General features: G+C 56.8%; 1 protein-coding gene across 4 annotated transcripts in view; it reads left to right on the top strand.

Moving 5' to 3' along the window:
• The first annotated feature begins 12,592 nt into the window (after positions 1–12,592).
• Positions 12,593–25,739, top strand: part of SRRM4 (serine/arginine repetitive matrix 4) — a 42,246-nt gene continuing 29,099 nt past the window's right edge. For all 4 annotated transcript variants that reach the window (XM_038152588.1, XM_038152586.1, XM_038152587.1 and 1 more), the window contains exon 1: positions 12,593–12,822. In XM_038152588.1, coding sequence (XP_038008516.1) covers positions 12,692–12,822 — 131 coding nt within the window. In that variant the 5' untranslated portion in view covers positions 12,593–12,691. The remainder of the gene's footprint in view (positions 12,823–25,739) is intronic.

Below are 25,739 nucleotides of genomic sequence, written 5' to 3'. Positions count from 1 at the left end.
TGTTGCTCTGGTGAGGATTGACTCTTGACACAGCTGTTTGTTATGGGAAGGGGCTGCATTTTCCTGGGAGGTGTTGGATTTAACCAGGAACATGAACCTTTCTCCTGCCTTGGATCCTGCACATCACTGCTGACCATGCCTTCCTTCTTACGCCTTGGTAAGACTTATCCTGGATTATTATTTAGCTGCTAATTAATCTTGAGAGCAATGTAAAGGCTTTGAACTGCTGTTTGAAGATTTGAGTGGATGGTTTTTGCTCTCGTCAAGAAAGGAGGGATTTGGAGGTGAGATCCCAGCTCTGAATGACATTAAGTTGCTCTGCCCTGACAGGAGGGAACAGCTCCTGATTCACTCCTGCCAGCACCTGCAGGAGCCCTGCAAGACAATTCCCCTTGGGAATCAGGAAACAAAGGTGCTTGGGGAGGGATGGCAGCCAGGGTGACACTGCCTGGGGATGGGATCCTCACTCCCTGTCCAAAGAGTCGGTCACTAACAGGAGCCTCCGGGAGAGGTCTGGAGTTACCAGCCCAGCCCATTTCTTCTCCCACAGGCATTTTCCCTGCTGTCTCTTGGTGCTGAAGGACAGCTCAGACGTCTCGTTAGTCTCTGCTGACGATGGAGCTGAGGCACTGAGGTCCTTTTGGCTGCTGCTTCCCCAGACAGGGATATTTTGCCCATGCTGCTCCCTGAAAACTCCAGCTGAAAACTGTGGGGAAATTGTATTCCCCTCGGAGTTGTAGCTTGTGGAAGATGCTCCTACTCTGTTCCAGCTTCTCATTCCTGCCCACGGGGCACAGAGTGAGTTGTGCCCTTGCAAACCTGCATCTTTTTAAAATACATTTTCCCTTTCTCCATGCTTGTCAGGATCGAGGGCAGCTCCATGGTGGGCTGCTCTGCTGCTGCATTGATCTGGCAAAGGCCGGGGATGAAAACCTCACAGCCTCCAGATGAGGCCATGGATCTTTTAGGATGCAGTTTTCCCAAATCTGTCCATCACAAAGCAAACAAACACCCCCAACCTGGAGGCAGCTGGCTCAGGGGTGAGCATCGATCGCTGGCTGCTGGGTGAGACCCACCAGAACCCCACTGGAGTCAGGAGGCAGCTCCAGCCCTCCCAGCTTCCAATCACGGGGCTGGGGAGGAAAGCCAGCCTGCTCAGGGATCAATCCTTCGACATCTGCTGTCAGGCTTCTGACACCCAGCCCCACTGATGAGGACCTCAGCAGGAAGCCCGGTGGATCTCAGCTTGTTTTGGTCTTAATCTGACCTGGTTTTATGATAATGTCATCATCCATCACTGCCCGGGCTTGTGGAGAGGGGAGGTAAAACTCCTCCCTCACACTCCACTGCTCCCCTGCCTCTGCTTTATCTCTGCAGAAGCTGCATTCGAATGCAATTCATTTTGTTATTAATTTCTTTTCCGCAGAGGCTTTTCAAGTGCCTGGGAGCGGGGCTGGTGTCAGGAGAGGCTGCACAGCCCAGCAGCTGCAGTGCTGGAGTGCATTTGAACAGCCAGCTCCTCCAAGGGCAGCAGGCAAAGAGCTGAGAGCCTGCTGGGGCAGCCCCTGACGCCTGCATGGTGTAACTGCCCCTGGAGATGGCTCTGGACTGCAGCAGCTCTTCCTCAGCAGCTGCGGGGCTGGATCAGGATGGGATTGCATCACCCTCGCCCCCACGGAGATCTGCTGCCCCAGGGACTTGGTGCACCCTGGGGACAATCCAGCTCAGTGACACATCCTGGGTGGCCGTGGCCGTGGGTGTCCCTTCAGCAGGTGATGTGTCTCGGCGAGCCCAGTGCTGGAGGAGTGTCTGCAGTGCTGCACTGGCCCTTTCCCAGCTGCATGGATCCCCTTGCCTGCAATCCCCAGGGAATCCACCCACGCAGGGCTGCATTCCCAGCCGCAGAAAAGCTGCTGGAGGGCCAGCAGCCTGGGTCCCCCACTGTCCCCCCAGCCCACCCTGCCATTCCTTGTGTTGCCTCTGGGGACTGGGCGTGCTGGGACCCTTCCTGTGGGTTTTACGTGTGTTTAATCTGGTAATGAAACTATATTGCAAAATGTAATAAATGAAAGGTTTAATCAAACCCAGCCAGCCAGCACTGATGGAAACTTGGTGGCGGAAGAAAATACTGCATTTTTGTTTGTTTATCTCCCCCTGTGCTCCTGGAGCCATGCCCTGACTCTCGTGGGGAGCTCCTCATGCTTGGTGGCACCAGGGGGCACAGGCTGGATGTGGGGCCACTGCAGTGGGGTCACTGCCAGCCACCTGCTCCCAGCCCACCAGCTCCAAGCCCCATGCCTTGGCCGGGCTTCCCAGCAGTGGGATCTTCCTCCTGCCACTGCCCTCCACAGCCCCTTTCTCTTCAGGAAGAGGGTCTCACAGGGTACCCCCATTCCAGGAGCTGGTGTGGGGCTCAAGCCCTTCATCCCACATTTCCTATCACCCATGATGGCACCAGGATCCGGTCTCAGGGTGTCTCCCGGTCTTATCTGCCTAAATCTTAGGGATCACGTGGGAAGGTTTAGCATCTCCCCACGGTGGGAGCAGCCCTGAAAAGGGTGGGAGTGAGGATAAAACCACCAGGTTTCTCTGGCTCTGAATTAGGGACAAAGCATCTCAATATCGAGCCAGTTGATGTGGCTGGGAATGATGAGAAGAGACTCTGCATTTCCCCTGTGCATCACAGCCCCGGGAAGGCACCGGATCCCGGAGCTGCGGGGCCAGCTGCTCCCGGCGCCGCGGCTCCGCTGCCGCCTCTCTCCAGATGGCTTTTCTCAATGAAGAGTTCTCCCAGAAATAGCAGCGCATTCGCTCCGCAAATAGCTCCTCTCCTGAGCCGGGGAGGCAGCGCGGTCCGAGCAGCGTCCTCTGTGTCCCTTCCACCCTCCTGAGTGCCCGACACTGACTGCGCTTCCCTGCGGCTGCTCTGCCTCCGGGGAAGCGGGGATGCGCCGCGATCCCGGCCTCTGAGGAGCGGGCAGGCTGCTCACTCAGCCCCGGGCATCCCACAGCCCACAGGGAGGGATGGCTGGTGGCTTCCAGGGCAGGGCAGGTAGCCCGGGGGACACAGCACATGGCCCGTGTGCCACGGTGGCCCGGCATCACCACCCGCAGCTGCTGTGCTGCCTTAAGGCCCTTTTCCTGTGCTTATTGTGCCATGGGGGGAATACAATCTTCTCTGTAGGTTTAACCGATTTATTAATAGTCTGTGATGTCAGTAATAGCTCATCCATAAATCTGATCTTAAGAATTTATGGGGCAAATATTCCAGCGCCGTATTAAAGACGTAATTCATGAATGCCTGTAAGTACCAGCTCGGCGGCAACAGGAGAGTGTTATCCTGGGGGAGGGAAAGGCGGTGAGCTCGGCTCACCACACAGAGCCTCCACAATCTCTGGGAAGCAAAGTATGTGAGGGACTGTGCCCTCCAGCCCGGAGGTGCCTGTGACCCCCGTGGGTTCCATCCCTGCAGGCTCCTGGGGACCCCAGAATGTGCCATCACCCCGTGCCCAGCCCAGGGTGATGCTATTTACCCCCGAAGCGCGCCGGGTGTAATCGCTGATCAGCTACCGGCAATCAATCCCCGCTGCCGCCGCTGGGGAGGGGCTGCTTCCCTGCTGAAGGTGACTCCTGCGGGAATTCAGATTTAAAAATAAAGGCGATAGTCATCAGCAGTTCATTAAATTTGCATCAGGCTCATTTGCACCCAATGAAGGGATGAAGCAGAGGTGGCTCTGCCGCTCCCCCTGCCCTGCCTCTGGGCTGTCCGCAGGGGACGCTTCCAGCGGGATAAGACTCCTGGGAGCCCTCTCTGGTTTATTCCTCCTGTCCCGGTGCTGCTGCAGTCGTGAGTCAAGAGAACGGTGCATTTAAGCTCAGACTACCAGAATCCCTCATTAAAAGCTGTGTCACCCCCCAGACTGCACGGCGGGAGTCACGGTGCCACGCCGGTCCCGGGACACGCGGCTTCCCCGGCCCTCCCGCACCGCAGGGAAGCACGCCGGCCGGGCCGGGGCTCTCCGGGTCAGGGGGTGACATCCCATTGTCCCTCCGTGGTGGCCGAGGAGCTGGGAGGGGAGGTGCAGGGAAGTGGGCCCGGAGGGCACGGGGGTGCCGTGGGGCAGGAGGGATACGGGGACAGGCACTACACACGCCAGGCATGCTCGAGGGTGGGCTGAGATCCCGGAGCCGGTGGGGGCTGCAGGGCCTTTGTGGACTCTCAGCCCACCGCTCCCAAAGATGGACCATCCCAGCAGGTGCTGTTTCCAGCAGGGTTTCGCCTCCCTGAGAGCGGGCACAGGCAGAAGGGTGATGCCTCTCCAGCTGCCCCGTGTCCTCCATCACCTGCCAGGGCCAAAACTGGCTGTAAAATCATCCCACAGCATCGCTCCCGGCTCCACACCTGGGCCTGGCGTTCGTGTTTCCTCTGCGTGAGCCCGGCAGGATCCTCTGCCAGCCCTGTGCTCTCATGACATGCCAGCACGAGCAGAGCTGCTGTTCGCCTGTCACTCTTGGCGGCTCTTCTCGGAGGAGGGAAGTGAGTGAGGCAGAGCAGCTTTGGAAGTGGAGTTGATTCACGCTCGCAATTTAATTAAGAGAGAAACGAGATCAAAAGGGGACGGTGTTAAAAAGTAAATCGGGTGAAGGGAGTGGAGTTCCTTCCTTTAATTACAGCGTGGATTTGTAACGGGGAGAGACTCCATCACAAAGGAAAGAAAAGGTGTCAAGTGGAGAGACACCTTCCCGGTTAATTACTGCAAACCGGGAGGGGATGGTTGGGCTATGTGTCGGTGAGCTGGACATCCCCGGTGACGCTGACGGTGTCTGGTGGTGCAGCCCAGGATCCTCGGGGTGCTGGGCGGTGAATTGGGGGGATGTGTTGAGAGCTGTGGGGGCAAACAGCTCCCGGCCGGGCCAGGCATGGCCTGGGGCAGCGCTGGCCAGGGCTGTTTTGGTTTTGGGGACCACGGGCTGTGCCACCAGCAGCGCCGGCAGGGACAGGGGCCGGGCTGGCAGCAGCCCGATTTGTGCAATAATTAATTCTCCTTTGATCATCTGCTGTGTAAATCATCAGTGGCCAGGAGTTAATCATGCATATGAAATGAATCCTTCTCCTGCCTTAATGAGTGCTGAATCGTGACCGGCATCTGTTTACTCCTGACACTTTCATCTCTTTGACAGTCTGAACAATCAGTTGTTTCCAATAATCTCCTTTCTATTCTATTAAATATATATATAAATATATATCTATATACACACGCACATCTGAGAGCAAGCAGCCTTTTACTTCACACTCCTGCTCTCACCTTCGTCCCCATAATCTTTGTTTTTTTAGTCTCAGGCAAAGATTTGTTTCTGGGAGCAGTGCAGTGGCTCTGCAGGCACCCAGCTCCTCGCTGTCCCACCGAGGATGATGCTGGTGGCAGGACTCCTTCCTCTCCAGCTCTCTGAGGCCGGGCTTTGCACAGTTAACAGCAAACAAGAAGCCAGTTTGAACGTTTCCTCCCCCATCTACCTGGAACGAACCGCAATTCATCCACCAGTTGCTCCGCCAACGCAGTGTTGTAATTGGATTAATTAGAGAGGAGCTGGCGACCGCGCTGGGGAGATTTGGCCTCGGCTGCAGCCTCCTCCAGAGCCGGGATCTGGGGGATCGGGGGATCCGGGGCTGTTGGACCGGCAGCACCCGGGGGATGCTGAGGCTCACCCGGCCGCGGCGATGGAGCTGCCTGCGGCTCAGGGAACGACCTGCCTGCTAAGTGGAGCTGATGAGGTGTGGGCTGGTTAACGGGGCTTGTCAGAGGCAGCAGGAGCAGAGGGGGCTGTGGGTGGCTCTGCTGTCACCCGCTCCGCGTGGGTGTTAAGGCATGGGGACACGGAGTCACCTTCACCAGCCCCGGCTGTGTGAGGGGCAGTGGGTGGCGTTCCCTCTGCCCCTGGTGTTGGGGAGAGGCACGGAGGGAGGTGAAAGGGAAGCCCTGCAGCAAGGCTGAGTAGGACAATCCTGGCCCTGCCGTGCTGCTCTGCTGCTCCTGTGCCAAGCCTGGTGCCCGTCTGCCTAGGGGAGAGGTGGGGGACAAATCTGCAGGGACAAGGTGCCCCTAGGCACCAGGAGCATCCCTAAAGGCCGGGAGAGGATGTCAGCCGTGCTCTCCCTGAGCTGAATTTGGTCTAACCTGGCTCAGCTGGAAACCAGTGGCCACAGGGGATTTACAGCAATTGCCTAAATCAACTGGAAAAGCCCTTGGGAAAACGGCAGTTCCTGTGCCGGGGGCTGCGGGAGCCCTGAGCTGGCTGCTGGTGCTTTTTGAAAGCCTGGGAGCAATCTTCACTGGGCACGGCCACCCTCAGCTAACCAGAGCAGTAAAAAGCACCCCCAAACTGCTGAGAGCAGGCTCTGCACCCTAAACCATGCAGGACCTGAGGCTGTGGGACTGCATCCCTGCTGAGGGGAGCCAGGAGCCAGCAGTGCAGCCACCAGCTCGGGATGCTGCCAAGGTGATGCCAGCAGGCACGACACAGCCTCTCGGTATTCTGTTCGTCCCTTTACCCAAAAGGAAAAAAAAAATCCCACCAGCTCTTTCATTCTCCAGAAAAATGAGATTTTTGTTTGGTTGTGTTTTGTTTTGTTTGTTTGTTTGTTTGTTTTTTCTGAGGTGAATCAGCCTCCCCAGGAGCTGCTGGGGTGAGGTGTGGGATGCAGCCTCAGCATTCACCAGGTAATTGGGGGTTGAGGAGAAGTCCCAGGAAGGACATCAGGGCTGCTGCAAGGGACAGTGGGGGTCTCTGGCCAAGCAGGAAGAGTTTGCTACAGCCCTGGGCTCATCCAAGCTCCCAACAACAGGGAAGAGGACCTTTCCAAGATCCAGGCACACCCAGATACCCCCAACAGCTCCGGAGCCCATGGGGCACTTGCCCTACCCTGGCTGGAAGATTCCACTGTCCTCAGGGATCTGCTGTGACCTTTGGGTGAGCTCCAGGAGCTGTCAGTTCTTGACCCAGCCTGCAAAGCAGCCTGAATAGTGACAGCAAGGTCAGCGAGATTTGGGGCCCTTGGACACGTCCCTTGTCACATCAGTTCCTGCAGCGTACTTGGCTGTAATTTAGCCTGGTTTAATTGTGCTTAAATTAGCCACAAATGGAACAGCACTGCAGCTGCTCTCAAAAATATATAAAATTATAGCACACTAAAACATTTTCACGTTTCATTAGTGCATCTTAATGGGAAGTCTCTGCTCCCCAAACTTTCTGTTTACCCTCCAGAGCAGTAAAAGTTTACACATTAGCAGTTGTGCTGCCCATTAACACTGCAAAATGCTCTGTGTGTGTTTTACAAGGGCAGTGCAGCTCCCCACACGGATGGGAAGCCTAAAATTTAGGGGAGTGGGTGCTCTCCTGAGCCACCTCTGCATGGGTGGCAGTGAGCTGAGCAAGGAGCACCCTGAATGCCGGGTGGGAGCAATCCCACCCGCAGGAGAAGCACCAGAGCCCCTTTCCCTGGATGGGGCTGCCTGTCCCCCTGGCTTTATCAGAGATCCAGCTTTCTCCCAAGCAGGGTAATTCCTCCAATCCAAATCAGGAAGCTTTTTCAGTGGAAGCACCATTTTAGCAGAAGCCTATTTAACGCTTAGGCTGACGCCCTCGAGTGCTTTATTTTAAAGCATTTTTGTTCTTCCCCATTATCAGTAATAGTCTATAAAAGCCAAAATGCAGCACTTTGCTCCCTCCTGCTCCATCCCCCTGTGGTGTGGGCAGCCCTGCGTTGCAGGGGCTGAGGAGGCTCCTCCATCCACTGCTCCCACTGCCCCAATAATCCAGAGTGGGGAAAATCCAGGGAAAAAAACTAAGTGAGAGGTGATTGTATGGGGTCAAACCACTTGTCCCATCAGTGTTCCCCAGGCAGATTTGGTTAAATACCTTTGGTCTTGGGCAGCATCTTCCTGGGGGCTCATGAGAGGAGTTTTAAGATCTGAATCCCAAGTGAAAGGGTGGGGATTGCCCCTTGTCTCTCTCCCACCTTACCCGGATCTCAGCTACCCCAGGGAGATGGACTTTTGTGCAAGGGGTGGCCAAGGAAGAGTGAAGGGTGAGCTCGAGCAGTTTGGGGAGCTGAGACCTTCTCCTGCCATTGAACCCTCTGCTCGTGGGTTCAGTGCAGGGAGGTGCTGGAGGAAGGGAAGCAGGAGCTGGGGTGAGCCAGGAATGGAAACATCTCGGTGCTGGCTTGGAGGAGGATGCACAAACTGAGTCTGACCCCTTCCACCGTTCCCAAGCCAAAGGCAAAAGCCCAATGCCTTCCTGCTCTGCATCCCAGACTCGTGCTGAGCATCCCCAAACTCCCCCCTCCAGCCAGACCTGAGCTGAGGCTGGGACCCGGCAGAGCTGCCAGCAATTCTTCCAGCATCAGTGGTGCTGTCCGTGTGATTGGAGGCTGCTAATCGCCAGCGAGGAGGGCAGAGAGAGGCGAGCAGCCTCCCCAGCTCCGTGGAGAACATCCTCGGGGCCCTGGGACCTTCTGCCCACGGCCGGGGGCTGCCTGTGCCCCCCGCAGCCCAGCCAGGAGCTCTGGAAAGCCAGGCCCTGTGTCTTCTGCTCGGACACGCGTGGCTGCGGGCTCTGTCCCCTCCGTCCCCCGGTGCCAGCCGTGTGTGACCTTTCGGCGGTGGCACTCAGCAGTGGCAGCGCTGCGCAGCTTTGCTGCAGGTCCCCGGGGCTGGCTCGCCTTCGCGGCCACTGCCACTCAGAGGGGAAAAATCATATTTTCAGCTCCAACCCTCCATCCGCCTTTCCAGTCTGGAGCTTTTTTAGAGCCAAAGGGAAGAAAAGGACATGGCCTGGCTTGCCTCCTCCCCCGCTGCTCTTCCATTCCACTCTTCCCGGCGGCTGCCGATGGCTCTGCCTGGGAGCGCTCACAGCGTCTGTCCCTGTGCCTTTTGCTCTCCTGCTGCCTAAATATCCAGGCCGGGCGTCTTCACTGGGTAAGCTGGGAGGCAAAAAGGCTTTTGTTGGAGCAGATGCGTGGGCAGGTGAGCAGCAGAGCCCCCTCCTGACACAGAGAAGCCAGCTGTTTCCACAGAGGCCAGCACAGAAAGCCGGGGTGGGACACGCCTGGTCCTGGGGAGGAGGACACAGGCTTGGCAGGTCCCTGATGTCCACCTGGAGATGATGGAGAGGCATCCAGTGCCCGTCTGGAGATGATGGAGAGGTATCCTGAGATCCCGGGGCTGGCTGGGGATGTCCCACCCTGTGCTGGTCCCACTCCCATAGTGGTTTTTCACGCTCAGACCCCACAGGTTTCCCTTTTCCCTGCACAGGCACAGTGGAGCCAGTGCTGATGGAGGGGACAAGGGCATGCCCATCCTTTATCGACCCAGACAAGGGGAGCACAGGTCCTCACCCCACTATCAGCCCCAGCAGCCCCCTCACACCAGGTGCAGCATCCTGAAGCTCCTGAGCTGAGCACTGATGGATGGCCCTTGTGGGCAGTGCATGCACCCACAGCCATGGCACTCTGCAGGGAAAGCTGCAGCTCCACTTCCCCCTGCCCTTATTTACTGCTTGGAGAAACTTGGGCAGGGTGATAGAGGGAGGGGACAGGGTGGTCTCTGCCACCATCCTGTGCCCAAGGGGCCAGCACAGCCTTGCAGTTGCCCCAGGGCCATGGGCACTCCTGGGTTTCCTGTGGGTGGAAATGGCTTTTCTGTGGGTGGAATGACAAAAAAAAGGTTTGGGCAGTCAGGAGGCTTCTGGGTGTTTAATTGTGGGGTACAGGGGGTTGTAGGGCTGCAGAGCCAGGTGTGGCAAGCAGAGCTGGGGGCCTGCAGCCTTGGGAAGAGCCTGGTCTGCAGCCCCCCTGCACAGGGGAGAAGCCCTTTAAAAGTGTCAAAAAAACCCAAATAATGAAAGTGGAGCTCTTTAAAGAAGACAGTTTTTGTATTTTGTATTATTTATATTTTATACTATTATATTTTCTTTTATTATTAGGTTCTGATTAAGAGGAAAAGTGCAATTATCCTTTAAGGCCCCAGTTTCTCTGTTCCCATCCCAACGCTCACTCGCTCTGCTACAGTTTATAGCAAACATTTGAACCTGGCAGAGCCCCACATTACTGCTGCAGCTGTAAATAACCCAGGCTGGCATTTATGGCACTCCCATGGGTGACTAACTGAGGGCTCTGTGCTGCTGGCAAACAGCGGTCCCACAGGGCAGGCAGCACCTGTGGGGGCTCCAGGGATGCTGTGGCCGTGTCCACCCCCATGGGACCAGTCCCACAGCCCCCATAGGGACACCAGCCCAGTTCAGAGAAGCGTTTGCAATGCCCCAGATTAACAGACACACCAGAGGCGTACAGCATCCTTTCTGCTTGTGATATAGTGCTTTTTCTGGGTATCTTGTAATGCTTTCTTCGGCTGTTTATTTATGAGACAATTTATTACTGCACAGTTATTCTATAGCAGGGAAGTCTATTCTTGGGAGCCTCCGTTAACCAATTAAGCAATTGGCTCACTGATGTCTCCACAAGGTGCGCAGGAGAGAGGCTCTTGTAATGATCGCAGCCTTCCTCCTGCCCACACACCACCCGTGCTGCTAATTTAATAGTGCAAACATTTATTATTCCTTTTATTTGGGACTTAACGTTAGGGCGATTAGAGAGATCGCTGGTGGAGGGGTGAAATGCCCCGGAGTGCCGCTGGTTGCAGCTGGGGGTTGGTTGGGCTCATCCTGCAAAGCCCAGGGGATGGTGATGCCTTGCAGGGTGTGTCGTTAATGAGGCACCAGAGGAGGGTTGGGGCTCACAGTGCCGGTGGGGCTCCTGCCTGACCTTCACCCCACGTTTGGGTCACTCACCAGCAAATCAGAGCAACACTGGGGAGTGTGTGTACTTATACCTGATCTCTGTATATTGAGTTTAATGTGCTCTAAAGGGGAAACAGGTTCCTAATGGACAGCCTGTGTTCTGTGGGAATGACTGGAAGGGCCAGAGGAAAACCAAGCTTGGATTTGCTCGGGTGGGGAATCCCTGTCCCTGCCCAGCGGCAGGAGGAGTGCTGGGCCACTGGTGGCTGTCCTGGGGCTGCTGTGTGTGCCCTCCCCAGCCGTGCTTTCACAGCGGGGCAGCTCTAGCCTCTCAAACCCTTTCTCCTGCTCCTTCTGCCCTTTCCTGCCTGTGACTGTCCCTGGAGGATCCCCGCTGTGACATCTGCCCCGGGCTGGAGCAGCAGCTCCGAGCCGGCCTTTCCCTCGGGCAGTTTCCCGGAGTGAGCAGCCTCTCAGCGAGCATCTCTGCGCCGTGCGTGAACGCTGTCCTTCCCTGTCGGGTTTTTAGGCATTGTTTGGCAGAGATGACAGCGTTTCTCTAAGCCCTGCTGGATCCGTGCCCGCTCTGGCTGCTGCCGCTTCCCCAGCATCCCTCTCCAGCCGCCCGTGCCCCGCGGCACAGAGCCCAGCCCGCGTGTGCCACCGGGGCTGCGGGGACACCGCTCCTGACCCCGGCTACCGCGGCACAGACGGGGCAGGGAAGGAGTTGCCATCATCGCCGCCAGAACGAGCCTTCTGCTAGTGTTGTATTTGTCGCAAAGAAGCGATTAAGTTTCCCCGTGATTTTCCTTCTTCTCCGACTCCCACCGCCTGTTGTTCCCGGCTCCATTATCCCCCCGCCGCTTACATAAGCGTATCGTGCGGGTTTCTGAGGCACAATAGAGACAGTCTCATTCATCCAAGGTCACCAGCTTTTACTTGCGCTTCAAAGCATGTGGTAGAAGAAGCGTTTTCTCCTAAAGACGTTTTTATTGTACTCAGCGCATAGGCTGAGGGAAATTGCAGCGCTGCGCTTGCCGCCCCAGCTCTTCCTCCCTCCCCACGCGTCTGGTCCTGGCGGGTCAAATCCTGCCTGGAAGGTGAGGAATTGTTTTCAGAGCTGGTTGGGACCCCACTGTAGGATTCCCAGCCTGCCACTGCACTGGAGCCGAGGAACTGCATGCTCCATCTCTGCCCCTTCCCAGTTAAATAAGAAGGGAGGTGGAGGTGGTCCAACGGAGCTGTATTTCGAATTCTCTGTCCCGTATGGGTATCGGTATGGACGAGTTACAGAGCGGTCTCTACGGCCTCCTGCCGCTTTCTCCCTCAGCTGTGGCTCCAGGCTCTCCCTTCTTTACTTGTGTCTGGTTGGGAGTGGGCAAACACGAAGGCTCCTGGCAGCCTCTGTGGGGACGGGGACTCGCCGTGCCCTGCAGGCTCTGCGCCCCGCAAAGGGCAAAGCGCAGCGGTGCCCGCGATCCAGCAGCGAGCTGGAAGCGGCCTCTCGGCTGGGGAAGGAAATGATGGGGATAGCGCACGGAGGGTCCCGGGGGCTGCGAGTGGGTGGCAGCCCCCCAGGAGCCGCCCGGCGGGGTGAGCGGGGCGCGGGGGGAGCAGCCACGACCCGAGCGGATCGCGGGGCCCCCGGAGCCGCCCCCTCTCCGAGCTCGGCTCTGGGCGCAGCTGCGGCGAGGGCGGTGCCGGGGAGGGGACGACAGCGGGTCCGGCCTCTCTGCCCGCCCCGCCGGCACAAAACGGGAGGCGGGGGCGGCCGGGGCCGCACTCCCCGCAGCGGGCCGGGCTGCGGGCCGGGCCGGGCGGCGCGGGGGATGTAGCGCTCAGCACCGCGGACAGCGGCGGGGCCGGCCGGGGGCTGGGCGTGGGTCCCGGGGCCATGGCCGGCGTGCAGCAGGGCGAGAAGCAGCTCTTCGAGAAGTTCTGGAGAGGCACCTTCAAAGCCGTGGCCACGCCGCGACCCGAGAGCATCATCGTGGCCAGCATCACCGCCCGCAAGCCGCTGCCCAGGTAAGGGCTACCGGGGCACGGGAGGGGGGGGTCTGGAGATCCCGCGTCCTTCTCCACCTCTAGTCCCCTTCCCACCATAAAGAGAGTCCTGAACGTGTCCCCCCACCAGCAGCAGTTCGTGGCTGGAGGAGCCAGGGCACCTTCCCCATGCCTGAGGCTGGGGGGTGCTGGCTGGCTGAGCCCCCTTCCTGGGCAGGTGCTGTGCTCCAGAGCAGAGCAGCTTCGGGAAACTTTGGCTCGGTGGTGCTTGGAGCCTGGGAGCAGGGTGAGGGTCTGCAAAGCTCTAGCTGGGCTAGAGGGGGGCAGTGGTGGGGGCCATCAGCTGGAAGGTGTGACCAGCTCCATCCCCGTTGTGCAGAGCCCTGGGGTGTGTGTCCTGCTGGTGGCCTTGTCTCTGTGTCAGCTGTTCGCTTCGGACCCTTGGGAAGGTGAAGCCTGGGGAGGGAAACAGCCCCCTGGGGCTGGACCCTGCCTTGTCACCGAGGGGAGGCTGGTGCCCCCAGAGACACACAGTGCAAGCAGCCAGGTTGCTGCCATGGACAGGGACAGCTCTGGGGATGGTGTCCCCCACATCCCACAGCCAAGCAGCCTTGACTTTGTTCACCCATTACTTGTTCTGTACTCCTGCTCCAGGAAAGTCGATGCCCCCATGTTTGACAGAGGCTGAGCAACAGAGAAAGCTGTGAAAAGAGGTGAGGGGCCTGCAGGTACCCCTTGAGCCTCTCTGCCAGGCTGTCACACAGGCAAAGGTCGTGTGGCTTCCTCACAGCCATGCACACTCTAATTTAGACCAGCTTTATTTTGCTGATTGTCTCAGTATTTGTTAATAATATACTATTTGTGCTGCTTTTATAAACAAAGGATGTTTTGGCTGGCTCTCTTCTCTCTTTGCCCTGTTTTCCCTCCGCTGAGTTCTGCCCAGCTGGTGTGGGGAACAAGCCAAAGTTCATGGAGGTGTTGTCTGTAGAGGAGAGGGGCTTGGTCTGCAGGAGGCTGGGTGTTGGGGGCTCAGCCTGTACTAGGGAGGAGAGAGATCCTTTGCAATGAGCCATTTCGGATGCTTCCCGTGCCAGTGGAGGCTGTGAGCCACAGCAGCAGTGAGGATGGGGGTCCCTCCTGCCCCTTCAGCCCAGCTGCTGAGTGTGAATTTTTCCAATCTCTCTGATTTCCATTAATCTGGGTAGGAAAATGGGAAAAGCATGGGTTCAGCCTCCAACTGAGAAGAGCAACTCTTGTTTCCGCAGGCAACGTTTTCAGGGCTTCAGCCTCTGTGGCGGAGAGGAACCACCGTGTTTTTCTCTATCCCTGCCTCGGGAATGGTCGGCTCATGAAGGGCTGAGGGCTGGCTCACACACACACTCCTGCCTGGAGGTTCCTAAGTGAGCTGTGCTGCTTAAATATCTTGCAGCTGGAGGTGTATAAGGCAACAAATTCAGGTTCTGGGGAAATACAGCCTGTGTGCCAGGAATGATGCCTGGCTCTATCTAGCCAGCAGTTTGGATTGCACAGACATCCTGGTGAGGCTGAGCACCGCAGCTCGGGGTGTTTGCGGATCATTAAAAAGTTCCCAAATGCGTGCCCCTCTCTGTGCTGTCGGTAGTGACAGCTCCGGTGGGAGTGAAACAGTGCGGGAGCTCTTGGCACAGAGCAAAGCGGCCTCACCAGCTCGGCTTTGCTGTGCTTTGTGGTGGGCACCAGCAGATCCAGGTGCCCATGCCGGGCTGTGCTCCGGCCACACCGCTGCCGGGTCAGCGCAGCTCGGCTCCTTTTGTCACCTGGCAGCACGTGCTGCCGGGGCCAGGGATGTTCCCTGCGCTGTGGCAGCTGCACAGAGTGGGGCCAGCCTGGCGGGGCTCGCCCCGGGGTCCATGGGGCACTCACTGGGCTCACCCTGTCCCTGGCACGGAGGGGCTCTGCTGCTCCAGGGGCTGCCACCAAAGGCTGCGGGGACAGAGATGCTGTGGTTCCCAGCTCTTGTCATTGGTGCTGCCGGCTCGGCTCGCATCCTACAGGGCTCTGCCGGGAGCCTGAGCTGCCGTCCGGGCAGGATCACACCTCTGAGATGCAGGGTCTCACACTCCCAGGGGCTGTGCAGTGGGTCCCCACTGGGCTGCACAGTGATGTCCCCAAGCTGGCCCTAGACCCGTAGTCCAGCAGTAGCCAGAGCCAGGCTCCTGCTCCCTGTCTGTGGACAGAACAGACCCAAGGCTTGCAGCAGCTCCTCTTGTAGTGGTCTCTGTGCCTGGCTCCGCTCTGGGTTTGTTTTTCTGGAAGGTTTCGCTACGCTCTGCTTGGATCAGCCTCTCTTCCCTGACGATACTCCCGAATAATTTAAGAGCAAATGACTGTGGTGCCAGAGAGGAGATGGGGAAACCAGTTAGCCAAATGAAATATTAAGATGACCATCTGGATTCCTGTTTTCTCCCACACTTGACAGCTGGTCCCCTGCAAACACCCTGCCCTGGATCTGGCCCCATGCTTCCCACAGCAGTGGAGACGCTGCCATGGTTTCTAGGCCAGTGCTGCCCACCTCCCATCAGTTTTCCTGGCTGGGCTTGTGCCCTCGTGGAGTGTCAAGGGGCTCAGCTGCCTGGCTCCTGCCAGGGACCCCCCCCGCCAGTGTCCATAGCCCAAAACATCCTGCAGGGTGCCCTGAGAATGGCTAAGAGCCCAATCTGCATCCTTGTGGGGCAGCGATGGGGTTACCTGGACAGAAAGTGATGCTTTTTCTCCTTGCCCCATCCCTCATCACTACCTCCCTGCTGCTTCGGCAGGTAAAGCCTCTTCCATCTAAATTCCCATCAAGCTGTCTTGGAGGTTGGGAGGGTTAAAGCTTTGCTAAACCCACGGTTCATCCTGGAACAAAAGAGTGCAGTAATACCTTCCCTCCTGCTGGGGCTGGGGGGGCATGAAATCCAGCCCCCCAGACAGCTTTGTGCCCAGAGCAGAGCTCTGCCAAAGTAAATGGATTATTGACCAGTTTGCAGAGTGAAAGGAAAAACCAAGGTGATGGGGAAAGGGGCTTTTCCAATTAACCTTTGCCCACACAGGGCCTGGTGGGGCTTTGCTGTGCAGCTGAGGGTGAGGGACTGCATGGTGAGGGACTGCATGGTGGGGCTGACCCAGAGCTTGCCTTTGCAGGGGAATTGCTCCAGCATATGCAAAATCCCAGTGTGGGATTTGAGGGGGTTTTGTGCCCAGTGTGCTGGGGAGGGATGGGGTCAGGTACAGGGATCACCTACCCTGCCCTGAGCTCCTCTGTCAAACCAGGGGGGCCTCGGTCTCTCTCACTGGACCATGAGGATGGGGCTTTGGCTCAGGTGAATGAAAACACTTTTAAATTCTGCTGTGTTAAGGTGCCACCGGCCTCTGGGGATGAGTATGAACACCATGCTCTGGCCCCAGCCCCAGAGCAGGATCCGCTTCCCTCCCTCTGGGCTGGGCTTTTGTCTGCATCCCTTCCCTGGCTGTTACCTCGGGCACAGCACGGGGCTGGGAGCCCTGTCCCACTTGGAGCAAGCACTAAGAATTCCATCAGCACCGGTGCTGGGACCTGGGGACATCTAGGTGGGAGATGCTCCAGGTGTCCCAGGAACTGGAGCTGGTAGGAGCGTGGGGGCTTGTGGGATGATTCTGGGGGTGGTTTAGTTCTCTGCTGCCACACTGCCAGCCACGGTATTGTTGCCATGAGCTGCCCTGTCTCTGCCCCGTCCCCAGAAACTCAGCAAAAATCACTTTTGGGCACTCTGGGGCTGGGGCCTGCGGGTGCTGGTGTCAGCTCCAGGGGCAGCCGGTGATGCGAGTGAGCGCCGGCAGCGCTGGGGAGAGGAGGCTCCTGCATCCCTCCCTGCCAGATGGTCTAAGTGGGTCACATCAGGGCAGCGCTGGGGATTTGTGCTTTAACCCTTAATCCCCCGGGGTGCGCGGAGCGGGAGGGATGTGCTGCTGAAGTGGGATTAAGCGGTAGTTTGCCATTGCGGGTGATCTTGGAGAGGAGTCTGGGTGCTGCTGCGAACAGCTGGGACAAGGGTAACGTGTCCTCCCCGCTGCACTGGGACAAGGCAGGAGCAGCCACGGCACTGCAGTGTCGGAGGTCTCGGTACCCCAGCGCGGTTCTCCTGTGGCCTTTTGGCCATCCCAACCTCTGGCTTCCTTTGGCGGCCGCGAGTCCCCAGCGGGCTGGCAACCCCCCGGCAGGGACGTGGGGTGTGCTGCCGGGGAGGAAGCCCCGCTGGCAGCCCTGAGTGCCGCCTGCCCTCCCACTCCCGGTAATCCTCCCCCTTGCTGGCCGGGCATCTGTTCCGCGGGGAGAGGCGGCGGCGGGGCCGGCCGCGCCAGCCGCCTGGCTGCCATCTGCCGCCTCCATCCAGCGAGCCCCGGCGCTAATGAGCCCGTGGCCCCGGCCCAAAGCGGGGGGAGAGGGGCTTGAAAAGAAAAGCGAGGGGGAGAAGAAAAGCCCCTTCCTCGGAGGGGCTGTCAATAGCGAGGCTTTTGTCTGCCCTGCCCTCCGGCTCCAGCTGGACGGCGCTGGGAGCAGGGAGAGCTAATTAGGCAGCTCGGAACTGCCGGGGGCTGGGGGGCAGCTCGGTGAGGGAAAGAGCTGGGAATGCCCGCAGGACCCACTCCCTGCTGCTCGCAGAGCCTTCATCATCCTCATCCTCCTTCTTTCCCCCGGCCCTGTCCATCTGCCTCTGCTCTGGTCTGGTGCTGGGCACCGTGACCCTGCTGGCCTCTCCGCTGGGAAACACCGTGATTTTCGGACAGGTAATTTCTGACCTGGGAAAGTCCACTCGAGAGCTTTGCTGAGCTCCGCCTGGGGCACAAACCACGGGTCCTGCTCCCATGCTCGCCAGCAAGAACACGGGCACAACCTGGCCCTGCTGGTGAGAGTGAAGGGCCACAGCAGCTGCTAAGGAAACACGGGATGAGGGTCTCCCTGAATGTGGGATTTGCTGCTGCCCCACCTCTAGCCAAGGGGGAGCTGAAGTGTCCACGCTGTGCCAGGGAAAGCACAGTACCAATCTCTTTAGATGAGGGATGAAATCAGGTGGAAGGAGGCAAAAGGGAGGACAGTGTCACTGGCTGGCTGGAGGATGGTTTTGTAGAAATATTTGATTTCACCCCTGATCAAACCTACTGAAGACATTGGCCTGGCTGCCAGGCAGCCCCTGTCTGCAGGTGCTGGGGGTGCTGGGTTTGTGAGGGTAGCACTGGTGGGGTCTGTGCTGACCATGGGGTCCCCTCCCTGCCTCAGCAGCATCCCAGCGCTCATGTGAGGCTGTTTCATGGAGTGTGGAGAACCAGACCAGGATGAAATATGACAGTTTAGGGTCTTGCAGGGCTGCAGTTCATCCTTGCCAGGCTCAGGTAGCAGCACCAGCTCCAGCCAGTCCTCATCCCTGCTTTTATCCCATCCCTGGAGAGGCAGGAGAGCAGGACACTTGAACCCCATGCACGTGTTCACACCCCTCCCACAAAGTCCTGCTAATGAATATTTAGGTCTGTCAGGCCCTAAATAATAAATAACAGTGATGATCTTGATGACAGGGATTGCTAAGGAGCTTCTGCCCAGTGCCAGGTCCTGTGGCTGCTCGTGTCTCCTTGCTGTCACCATCCTGCCCCGATCATCTGGGACAGCCTGTCCTGCTGCAGCTTGACCCCAGAAAGAGCCTCTGCGGTGTGTTGGGGGTCCCTTCTCTCACCAGACTCCCTGGACTTTGGAGATTTCCCTGGCCTTCTCTGCTCAGCCCCATTCCTACCCCTTCCCACATCTCCATGGCTGGTGGCTGTACCTTTCTATACCTCCATTTCTCTATGAACTGGACTTACCAAATGCACCCCCCGCATCACTGAAATGAAATAATTTCATGCATGACCACTCTATCCTTTTCTCCCCTTTCTTTTTTTTCTTTTTTTTTTTTTTTTTTCATTTTCTACCTGTGGATGCTGAAACCTCTTCATCCCTGCAAAGCCTGGCCCTGCCCAGAAAATCCCACCAGTGTTTCAGCTGCAGAGGATGCCAGGGCTTTTGCCACAGGCCCTGCTCTGGTATGAGCACCCAGAGGCTCTTTGCTGTTCTGAGACTGGGTCTGCTGTGACCCACACACAGCTCTCACCCCCTTGGATCCTTCTCTGGCCCCAATTCCCTGGTGGAGCCATCAACTGGAAAACAGGCCTGGGTTTGATGCCTGGATTGGCATTCCCAGCAAAGGGCAGGGAGAAAGGCCAAATCCCGGGAGCCAGCTTGTGTTTGCAGCCTTGCCTGATGATTTCATAGGTGTCTGCAAAGGCACAGAGGCTGCGATGCCTGAAATCTGGTGGCCGTGGTGGGTCCCAGCAGCATGGCATCCTGAACAGGGCTTTGGTGTGGATCTGGCACATGCCAGGGATGAGCAGGCTGGACCATCACCCCCGGCAGCGTGGCCAGGCACAGCGCCCACGTCTGTGCCACCATCTCCTGGCAAAGGCCACTCGACCCTCTGCGGGACACCGGGTGCTGCAAAACTGGCTTCTCCATCAGCCACTCGAGCTGAAAGCGCTGACAAACACGGGGAGTTTAAAAATAGCCATTTCTTTGGCACGCGGCGGGAACGCTTTCCCTGCCAACGCAGCGGGGACTGCAGGAAGGGCTTACAAAAAATAATGCAAGTGGCAAAATAAACTCTATTAAAAACTGTACTGGTGTTTTGAGGCGGGCTAAAATGAGTCTCTGGTCTGGAGGCAGCGAGGCTGGGGCTCCACCGATGACCCGTTTAACTCTCCATGTTTAATTTATGTCTCGTCATTAATGGAAGAAGAAGCAGCTGCTGCCCAGCCACAGCCAGGGGCATCTCCTTGTTCACCCCGGGTGGGCAGAGGGGACACTGTGGGCAGGGTCCTGCTGCCTGTGAGGCCGCTCTTCTCTCTCCTCCCTGGGGCAGGGGAGGCTGTCACTTGCTGGCTGGGCTTTGTGCTGCTGGGTTTCAGGTGCCCATCTCACAGCCCACAGGGTGGCTGAAATGCTCTGAGACCCACAGGCAACTATGAGCAAATGGGTTTGCACTGCCACTAACATCAAATTCCAGCAGGAACTTGATGCCACTTTGGCAATGGGCTGGTTGTATTGAATTTATCTCTGTGCCCATGTGTGTTGGAGGGTGACTGGAACAGAGAGGGGCAGGAGGCTGGGATTTGAGCTACATTACCGTCAGGATGAAAAATTAGCTACTGCCCTGCAAGATAAACATTTTTGCATTTAAGAGAGATTTCACAGTTAAAGAGCTCCTGCTGCATTAATCTGTGGGTCAGCTGGAGCTGCCCTACAATCCTCTGCCCACCAAAGCTGTGCAAGTGTAACACCAATCTGCAAGAGCATGTAAATATAACAGAACTCATTCTCCACAGCTCCATCAGCTGCAGCCAGCAGAGCAGCCCTTCTGTGCCAGGGCATGGATGTGGCTGTGGCCCAGAGGGTGCAGGAGTCAGTTTGGGATTTGGGCAGATCTGCTCCTGAGGCTGGTGCTTTAATGCAGAGAACTTCTTTCCCATAAAGCATTTGTCCTCTTAAAACCCCCTGCTCTGATCAGAGCCTGGTCAGGATTGTTGTGATGGGGACAAGCAAGACAACTGGCTTCAGCACTTCTTTGAAGGGATGGGGTTTTTATGCTCCAGAAAATTCCAAGACTGGCAGCTTACAGCAAATAAAGCCCCAAAGCAACAAAATTTGTCATGTGTCACCTGCCCTTCCCTATGTGTGGGACAGCCTCCATGGTCATCCCTCAACTCCACCCCATCCCTGCCTTTGTCTGCCCATCAGCCACACCTTGGCAGGGTTAGAGGGTGATGGTGCAGGGCCAAGGGAGCAGAGGGGAGGAGGATAATGCCACGGAGAGGGAGGTGCAGGGGGTCTGGGTGGGTACCACCAGTGGAGGAGGAACAAAGGCAGCTGTGGTGTAACCCCTGAAATGGGGAGCTTTGCAGCCTGACCTGCTGGGAGCCATGGTGGGACCCATGGGCTGTGGGCCTGGCTGTGCTCTGTGTCTCCTAATCTTGGTCTCCTGGTGACCTCCTCTGGCCCCTGGGAGTCCCTGTGTGGGGCTGAGCTCTGCAGGGTACAGGATATGTTGGCTGCATCTCCCCTAAGATCCCTGGACGTCCCCAAATGAAGGGATTCAGTTCTGTCTGGTGGCTGGAGAAGTTGTTGTTGTTGTGGTTTTGGACCAGTGCTTGTGCTCGCCCAAATACTTCCCACATGTGAGTCAGCAGCCAGTGAAGGTGAAGGATGTTCTTCATATGTTTTGGAGGGGTTTTGGATGTTTTGGTGAGTCTAGGCTGCCAGGGTCCCTGTGTCTATCCCTGCCCTCACTGTGAGTGTGGAGCATCTCTGCACCTGCAGGGCCAGGTGCCAAAGGCACAACGCTGGCAGCACGTGCCAGTGGAGGGTTTAGCTCCTGCTATGTGCTGCCTCGTGGCAGTAGTTACTCCCCCATTGCCTCAGGAGTTCACCACAAATGCTTTTTTCCACCCAGAGCCCCAGTTTCCCCATCTCCCCAAGAGGGCTCAGATGCCCAAGGGCTCTGTGCACGGGAGATGTGCCTCGGGTACGGCTGGGTTAATTTTGCAGTGGAGGCTCGTGGTCCATAGTGCTGGCTGCCTGCTCTCTGGGCTGTGAATGCCACCCAGGGCACATCCATCCCTGATTAATGGAAACTAAAAAGCAGGATCCTAAGGACCCAAGCTCCCCTACCCCTCCCCACTGCTGGCTGCCACAGCCAGCCCTTGGCCTGTGTTGCTGCCAGCTTTGTCCTGCACAGAGCAGAGGACAAGGGTGTCACCTCACCTGCCCGTGGTGGAAAAGCAGGCAGTGGAGCCTGTGGACACAGCCTGTGCCCTGCTGCAGAGCTGGCACTGGGACTTCACCAGTGCCCCGCTCCCCCTGCTTGCCCTCCCCGGCATGTTGGTATTGATTTGACCTGAACTCCCTTTAATGTGCTGTGATTTCTTTCAATTAGGCTTTGAGTGAGAGCTCTGCCACGTTCAATGGAACTGGACCAGTGCCTGGACTAGCACAGCCCAGAGGGAGATGTTTGCAGATGCTCCCCCATCCCTGGCAAGAGCATCCCCCCATGTCCTACTTTCCCCATGTCCCAGGAGGATAATCCCACTGCTTAGAGGTCGCTCCTTGTCCCCTCTGCATTTCCTGGCCCTTTGCATCCACTGGACTGGTGGCTGTGCCAAAGGGCAGATTGAGGGTGCTTCCTGCCGTGTGCAGGAGCAGCCCCACTGCAAACAGGAGCTGAAGCAACCCTGAGCACTCCTCATCTTCACATGCCCAGCAGAGCTTTTCCCTTTCTCCTTGGCGGCTGTCATCTCCTCAGGGCTGCACTCAGCCAAGCCAGGGCTTGGTGTCACATTGTTTGCGGCAAGCTGATGGGCAGGGTGCTTGTTTCCAGAGATTGTGTGGAGCAGAAATCCCTGCCCTTCGTCTCCAGCTGCAATTACCGAAGCCAAGTCGATGCAGTTGATAGTAATAGGATGGTAACACTGTCTGAATTTGTATTTAATGCTGATTTCAAGGGTCTATAATCTTCATCAGCACCACATGACTTTTTATAGAACAGAAAAATGTGAGAGCGGTTAATGAGCTGTAATTCTGGAGAGCTTCTGCCTTGATTGGGACTAATTATTTTCTTTATAAAAATAATTAACCATCCACACAACCTATAGAGTGAAAGGCATGTGGCATTAATTAAACCATGCAGTATTTTCACTGCATCTTTATCTCCCATTTCCCAGCACATCCCAAATAGATGGTCACACACTGCAGAAAGCCAGGCTGGGCACAAGCTGGCATCATGTGAGGGCTTGTGCTGGGCACAAAGGGCAGGCCCTGGGTGAGGGGGCTGCCTCCGGATCCCAAATCTACAGCCTCTTGGCCCTGAATGTACTGTGAAAGCCCTCATTTGGGTAGGGAAGGCTGGTTTGAGGGGTAAGGTGGTGGTGCTCACACATGGGCTGTGTGTGAGGGTACAGAGGGATACTGGGGGTGTCAGGAGGGCAGCCAGGGGGATCCTGGCAGGGCACAGGACTCTGTGCTGTGTGCTGTCATTTGCTGTGGGGCATCAGGATATCCCAAAATTGAGGTGGTAGCTTTGTACAGGCCAAACCTTTGTTCTCCATCCCTCTGGGATCCCGGGATGAGTCCCAGGCAAATGTGCCCCAGCACCGGGGCTGTGCGTGCTTAGACACACACTTACATAATACATAATTGTTAACAAAACTAATTCTCCTATTTTCCTGGAGGTATTCTGAGAACTAATGAATATATTTGCATAATCTTGATTTTGTTTATGAATAATTCTGGATTATCCAAATGTGAGTAACACCAGGGCTTTGCCACTCTGGATTGCCTTTCAGCTGAGGATAGCAAAGCATTTTACAAATATTAGTTCAGCCTCACAAATCCCAGCAAGCAATAAAATTATTATTACACCCAATTAAAGATGGATGGGGTGGAAACTGAAATGATTCTCTGCAGCCCGTCCTGGCAGGGTCTGCCACGGGGACTCACCTGCCTCTTCCAAATCCTCCCCCTAGGAAGCAGCAAGCAGACAAATACCTCCCCTTTTCTTTTGTGTGATGATTTAAAACAATGGCCAGAGTTGCAGGGTGGTGTGGATGGTTGGGGACCTGAGAGCAGACAGGAGGTTTCTTTCTGGCTCTGAGTCCCACTCAGCACTGAGCATCCCACAGCCCTGTGTGTGGCAGCGATGGCACAGCTATACCAACCTTTTCCACCTTGGAGCACAGTGAGAGGAGAAAAGGCCCTGTCTTCCCTTCCAGAAACTCTCCTTTACTCAAAACCTCCTCACCAGTCCTCCCTGGGCAGGCAGCCTGACCACTGAGGTGTTTCCCACAGGACCAGGGAGTGTTACAGAGAAAGAGGATTGGAGTCAAACCAAACACTCCCACCCATGAAGCTGCAGTTTTGGAGCTTCCCAGCTCAGCTGTCACTGCACACACAGGGAGGCAAAGGCCCTTTTTGGCCACAAAAAGCCCCTGTCAGCAAGTGAGGGTGAGAGCTTAAAGTCCACTTTCCACATCCCCTGCTGGGCTGGGATCGCTGCAGGCTCATTGCTCAGCAGCAGAAATCCGTTGTTAAATTCCTTTCCACGGGAGCTAATTTCTGCCCACACTTCTCTGTGTGGTGACATCTGCTCCTCACGGTGTCATGGAGACCTCCCAGCCCCAGGGTGGCCCTGGCAGTGCAGCCCTGTACATCACAAGGGGCTGGATGTTCAGGAGACAAGTCCCAAAGAGAAGGATGGCCAGGGAACCCCTCCTCACCAGACCCTGCCCAGGTGATGCCCTGGTTGGGGACACCCATTTGGCACCCAAGTTGGGGACATCCATTTGGCTGCTCGCCTGAGTCTGTCCTGGAGGATTTGAGAATTTTTTTAATGCTGTAGTCATTTCAAGCTGAGCCCTTGGGAATCACTGTTCTGAAGCCACAGGCTACTGAGCACCATGCCTGTGTTCTGGCACATGGGGCTGGTTTATGAACAGCATGTGGTGACCTGAGTGTCCCTGTCCCCAGCCTGGGTGGATGGATGGGGCAGCAGATGGTCTCAACCAGAGGCATTTCCAGGGCAGCTCTGCAGGCAGGTGGCAGCTGCATGACCAGGTTGTGTTCTTGGAGTAAGCTGAGTGTTGGGACCTCCAGTGTGTTCTCCCCTTTTCCAGTGACAATTCAATGGAAGAAGACTAAGGGAGAGGAGGAAAAACTTCATGTGAGTGGCAAAGAAAGCACTGCTGCTCCAAGTGGATCTTCTCCAGCCACCTCCTTGCTGCTTCCACAGTGCCTCATTACTAATTTATTTTTAAAGTGATCTCTCAGTGCTCCCAGGAGCTGTGGGTAACTGTGTGCTTACCATTCCCTATTTGATTAAAATTTAATGAGTTGTTATTGGCAAATTCACTATTTCACTGCTATTTGCCATGCCAAATAGCACAGAGTTTGGACAATAGGGGGAGCAGGCACATCTGATGGTCCCAGGAGCAGAGGCTGGCATTGTGCAGCCCCTTGGGTGTGAAGGTGCTCTCCAGCCTGATCATATTGCAGGTAGTGCCAGAGCACTTCTTTTCTAGGACATCCATGAATTAATTTTATGTTGTTGTTGTTGTTAAACCCTTCCTAAAGCTTTAAGCATCATCCTCAGCCTCTGGCTCCCCGTGCTGTGTTGAGAAGTGCCCAACCACAGCCTCTGGGCTCCCTCCCAGTCCTTGGGTCCTGACCCTTGCCCAGCTTGGTTTTGCCCTGTGCCGCTTGTGGGCAACTGTTTAATGGGAAATGTGAGCTCAGATCCAGACTTTTCCTAATCACAAGCTCTGCAAGGGCTGTTCCAGGTTGCCCCCATGCCTGGCTGTCAGCTCACCCCCTTCATGGCTGCTGCAGGCTGCCTGAGGGTGATGGCAAGGAAAGGAGCCAGGAGTGCTGTTTGGGGCCAGCTGGGAGGAGAGCGGCTGTGGCGTTATGGTGTGGTTTAGCCTAAGCTCGTAGCCCCAGGCCTCTGGGTCACCCAGGAGCCTGGTGTCCCCCAGAACATGGATCCGGGACGTGCCAGATCGCTGTGCCATGAGGCAGCACGTCAGCACTTTCGTCTGCATTTGCGGGCACGTGAAACGGCCGAAGCTCCTCTCGTCATATTTCCTGATGGAGGAGAAGACTGGCTGCTGTACAGACATGGGAACCCGCAGGGTGTTTGTCTAAGGAGGAGGATTTGAGGACAGGAAAGGCACAGGATTGTCCCCCCGCGAGCAAGCCCGGCCCGGCAGCATGCCGGTGCTGACGGGCAGGAAGCTCCGCAGGGACCCCCGAGCCGGCAGCGTGGGAGGCGCAAGATGCCGCAGAAACCGTTCGAGATGGGGCAGCAGTCCAG

The sequence above is a fragment of the Motacilla alba genome, chromosome 15, assembly GCF_015832195.1.
Source record: "Motacilla alba alba isolate MOTALB_02 chromosome 15, Motacilla_alba_V1.0_pri, whole genome shotgun sequence".
NCBI classification, from domain to species: Eukaryota; Metazoa; Chordata; class Aves; order Passeriformes; family Motacillidae; genus Motacilla; species Motacilla alba.
Note: the sequence above shows the minus strand (reverse complement) of the source record. Positions and strands in the feature narration are given on the sequence as shown.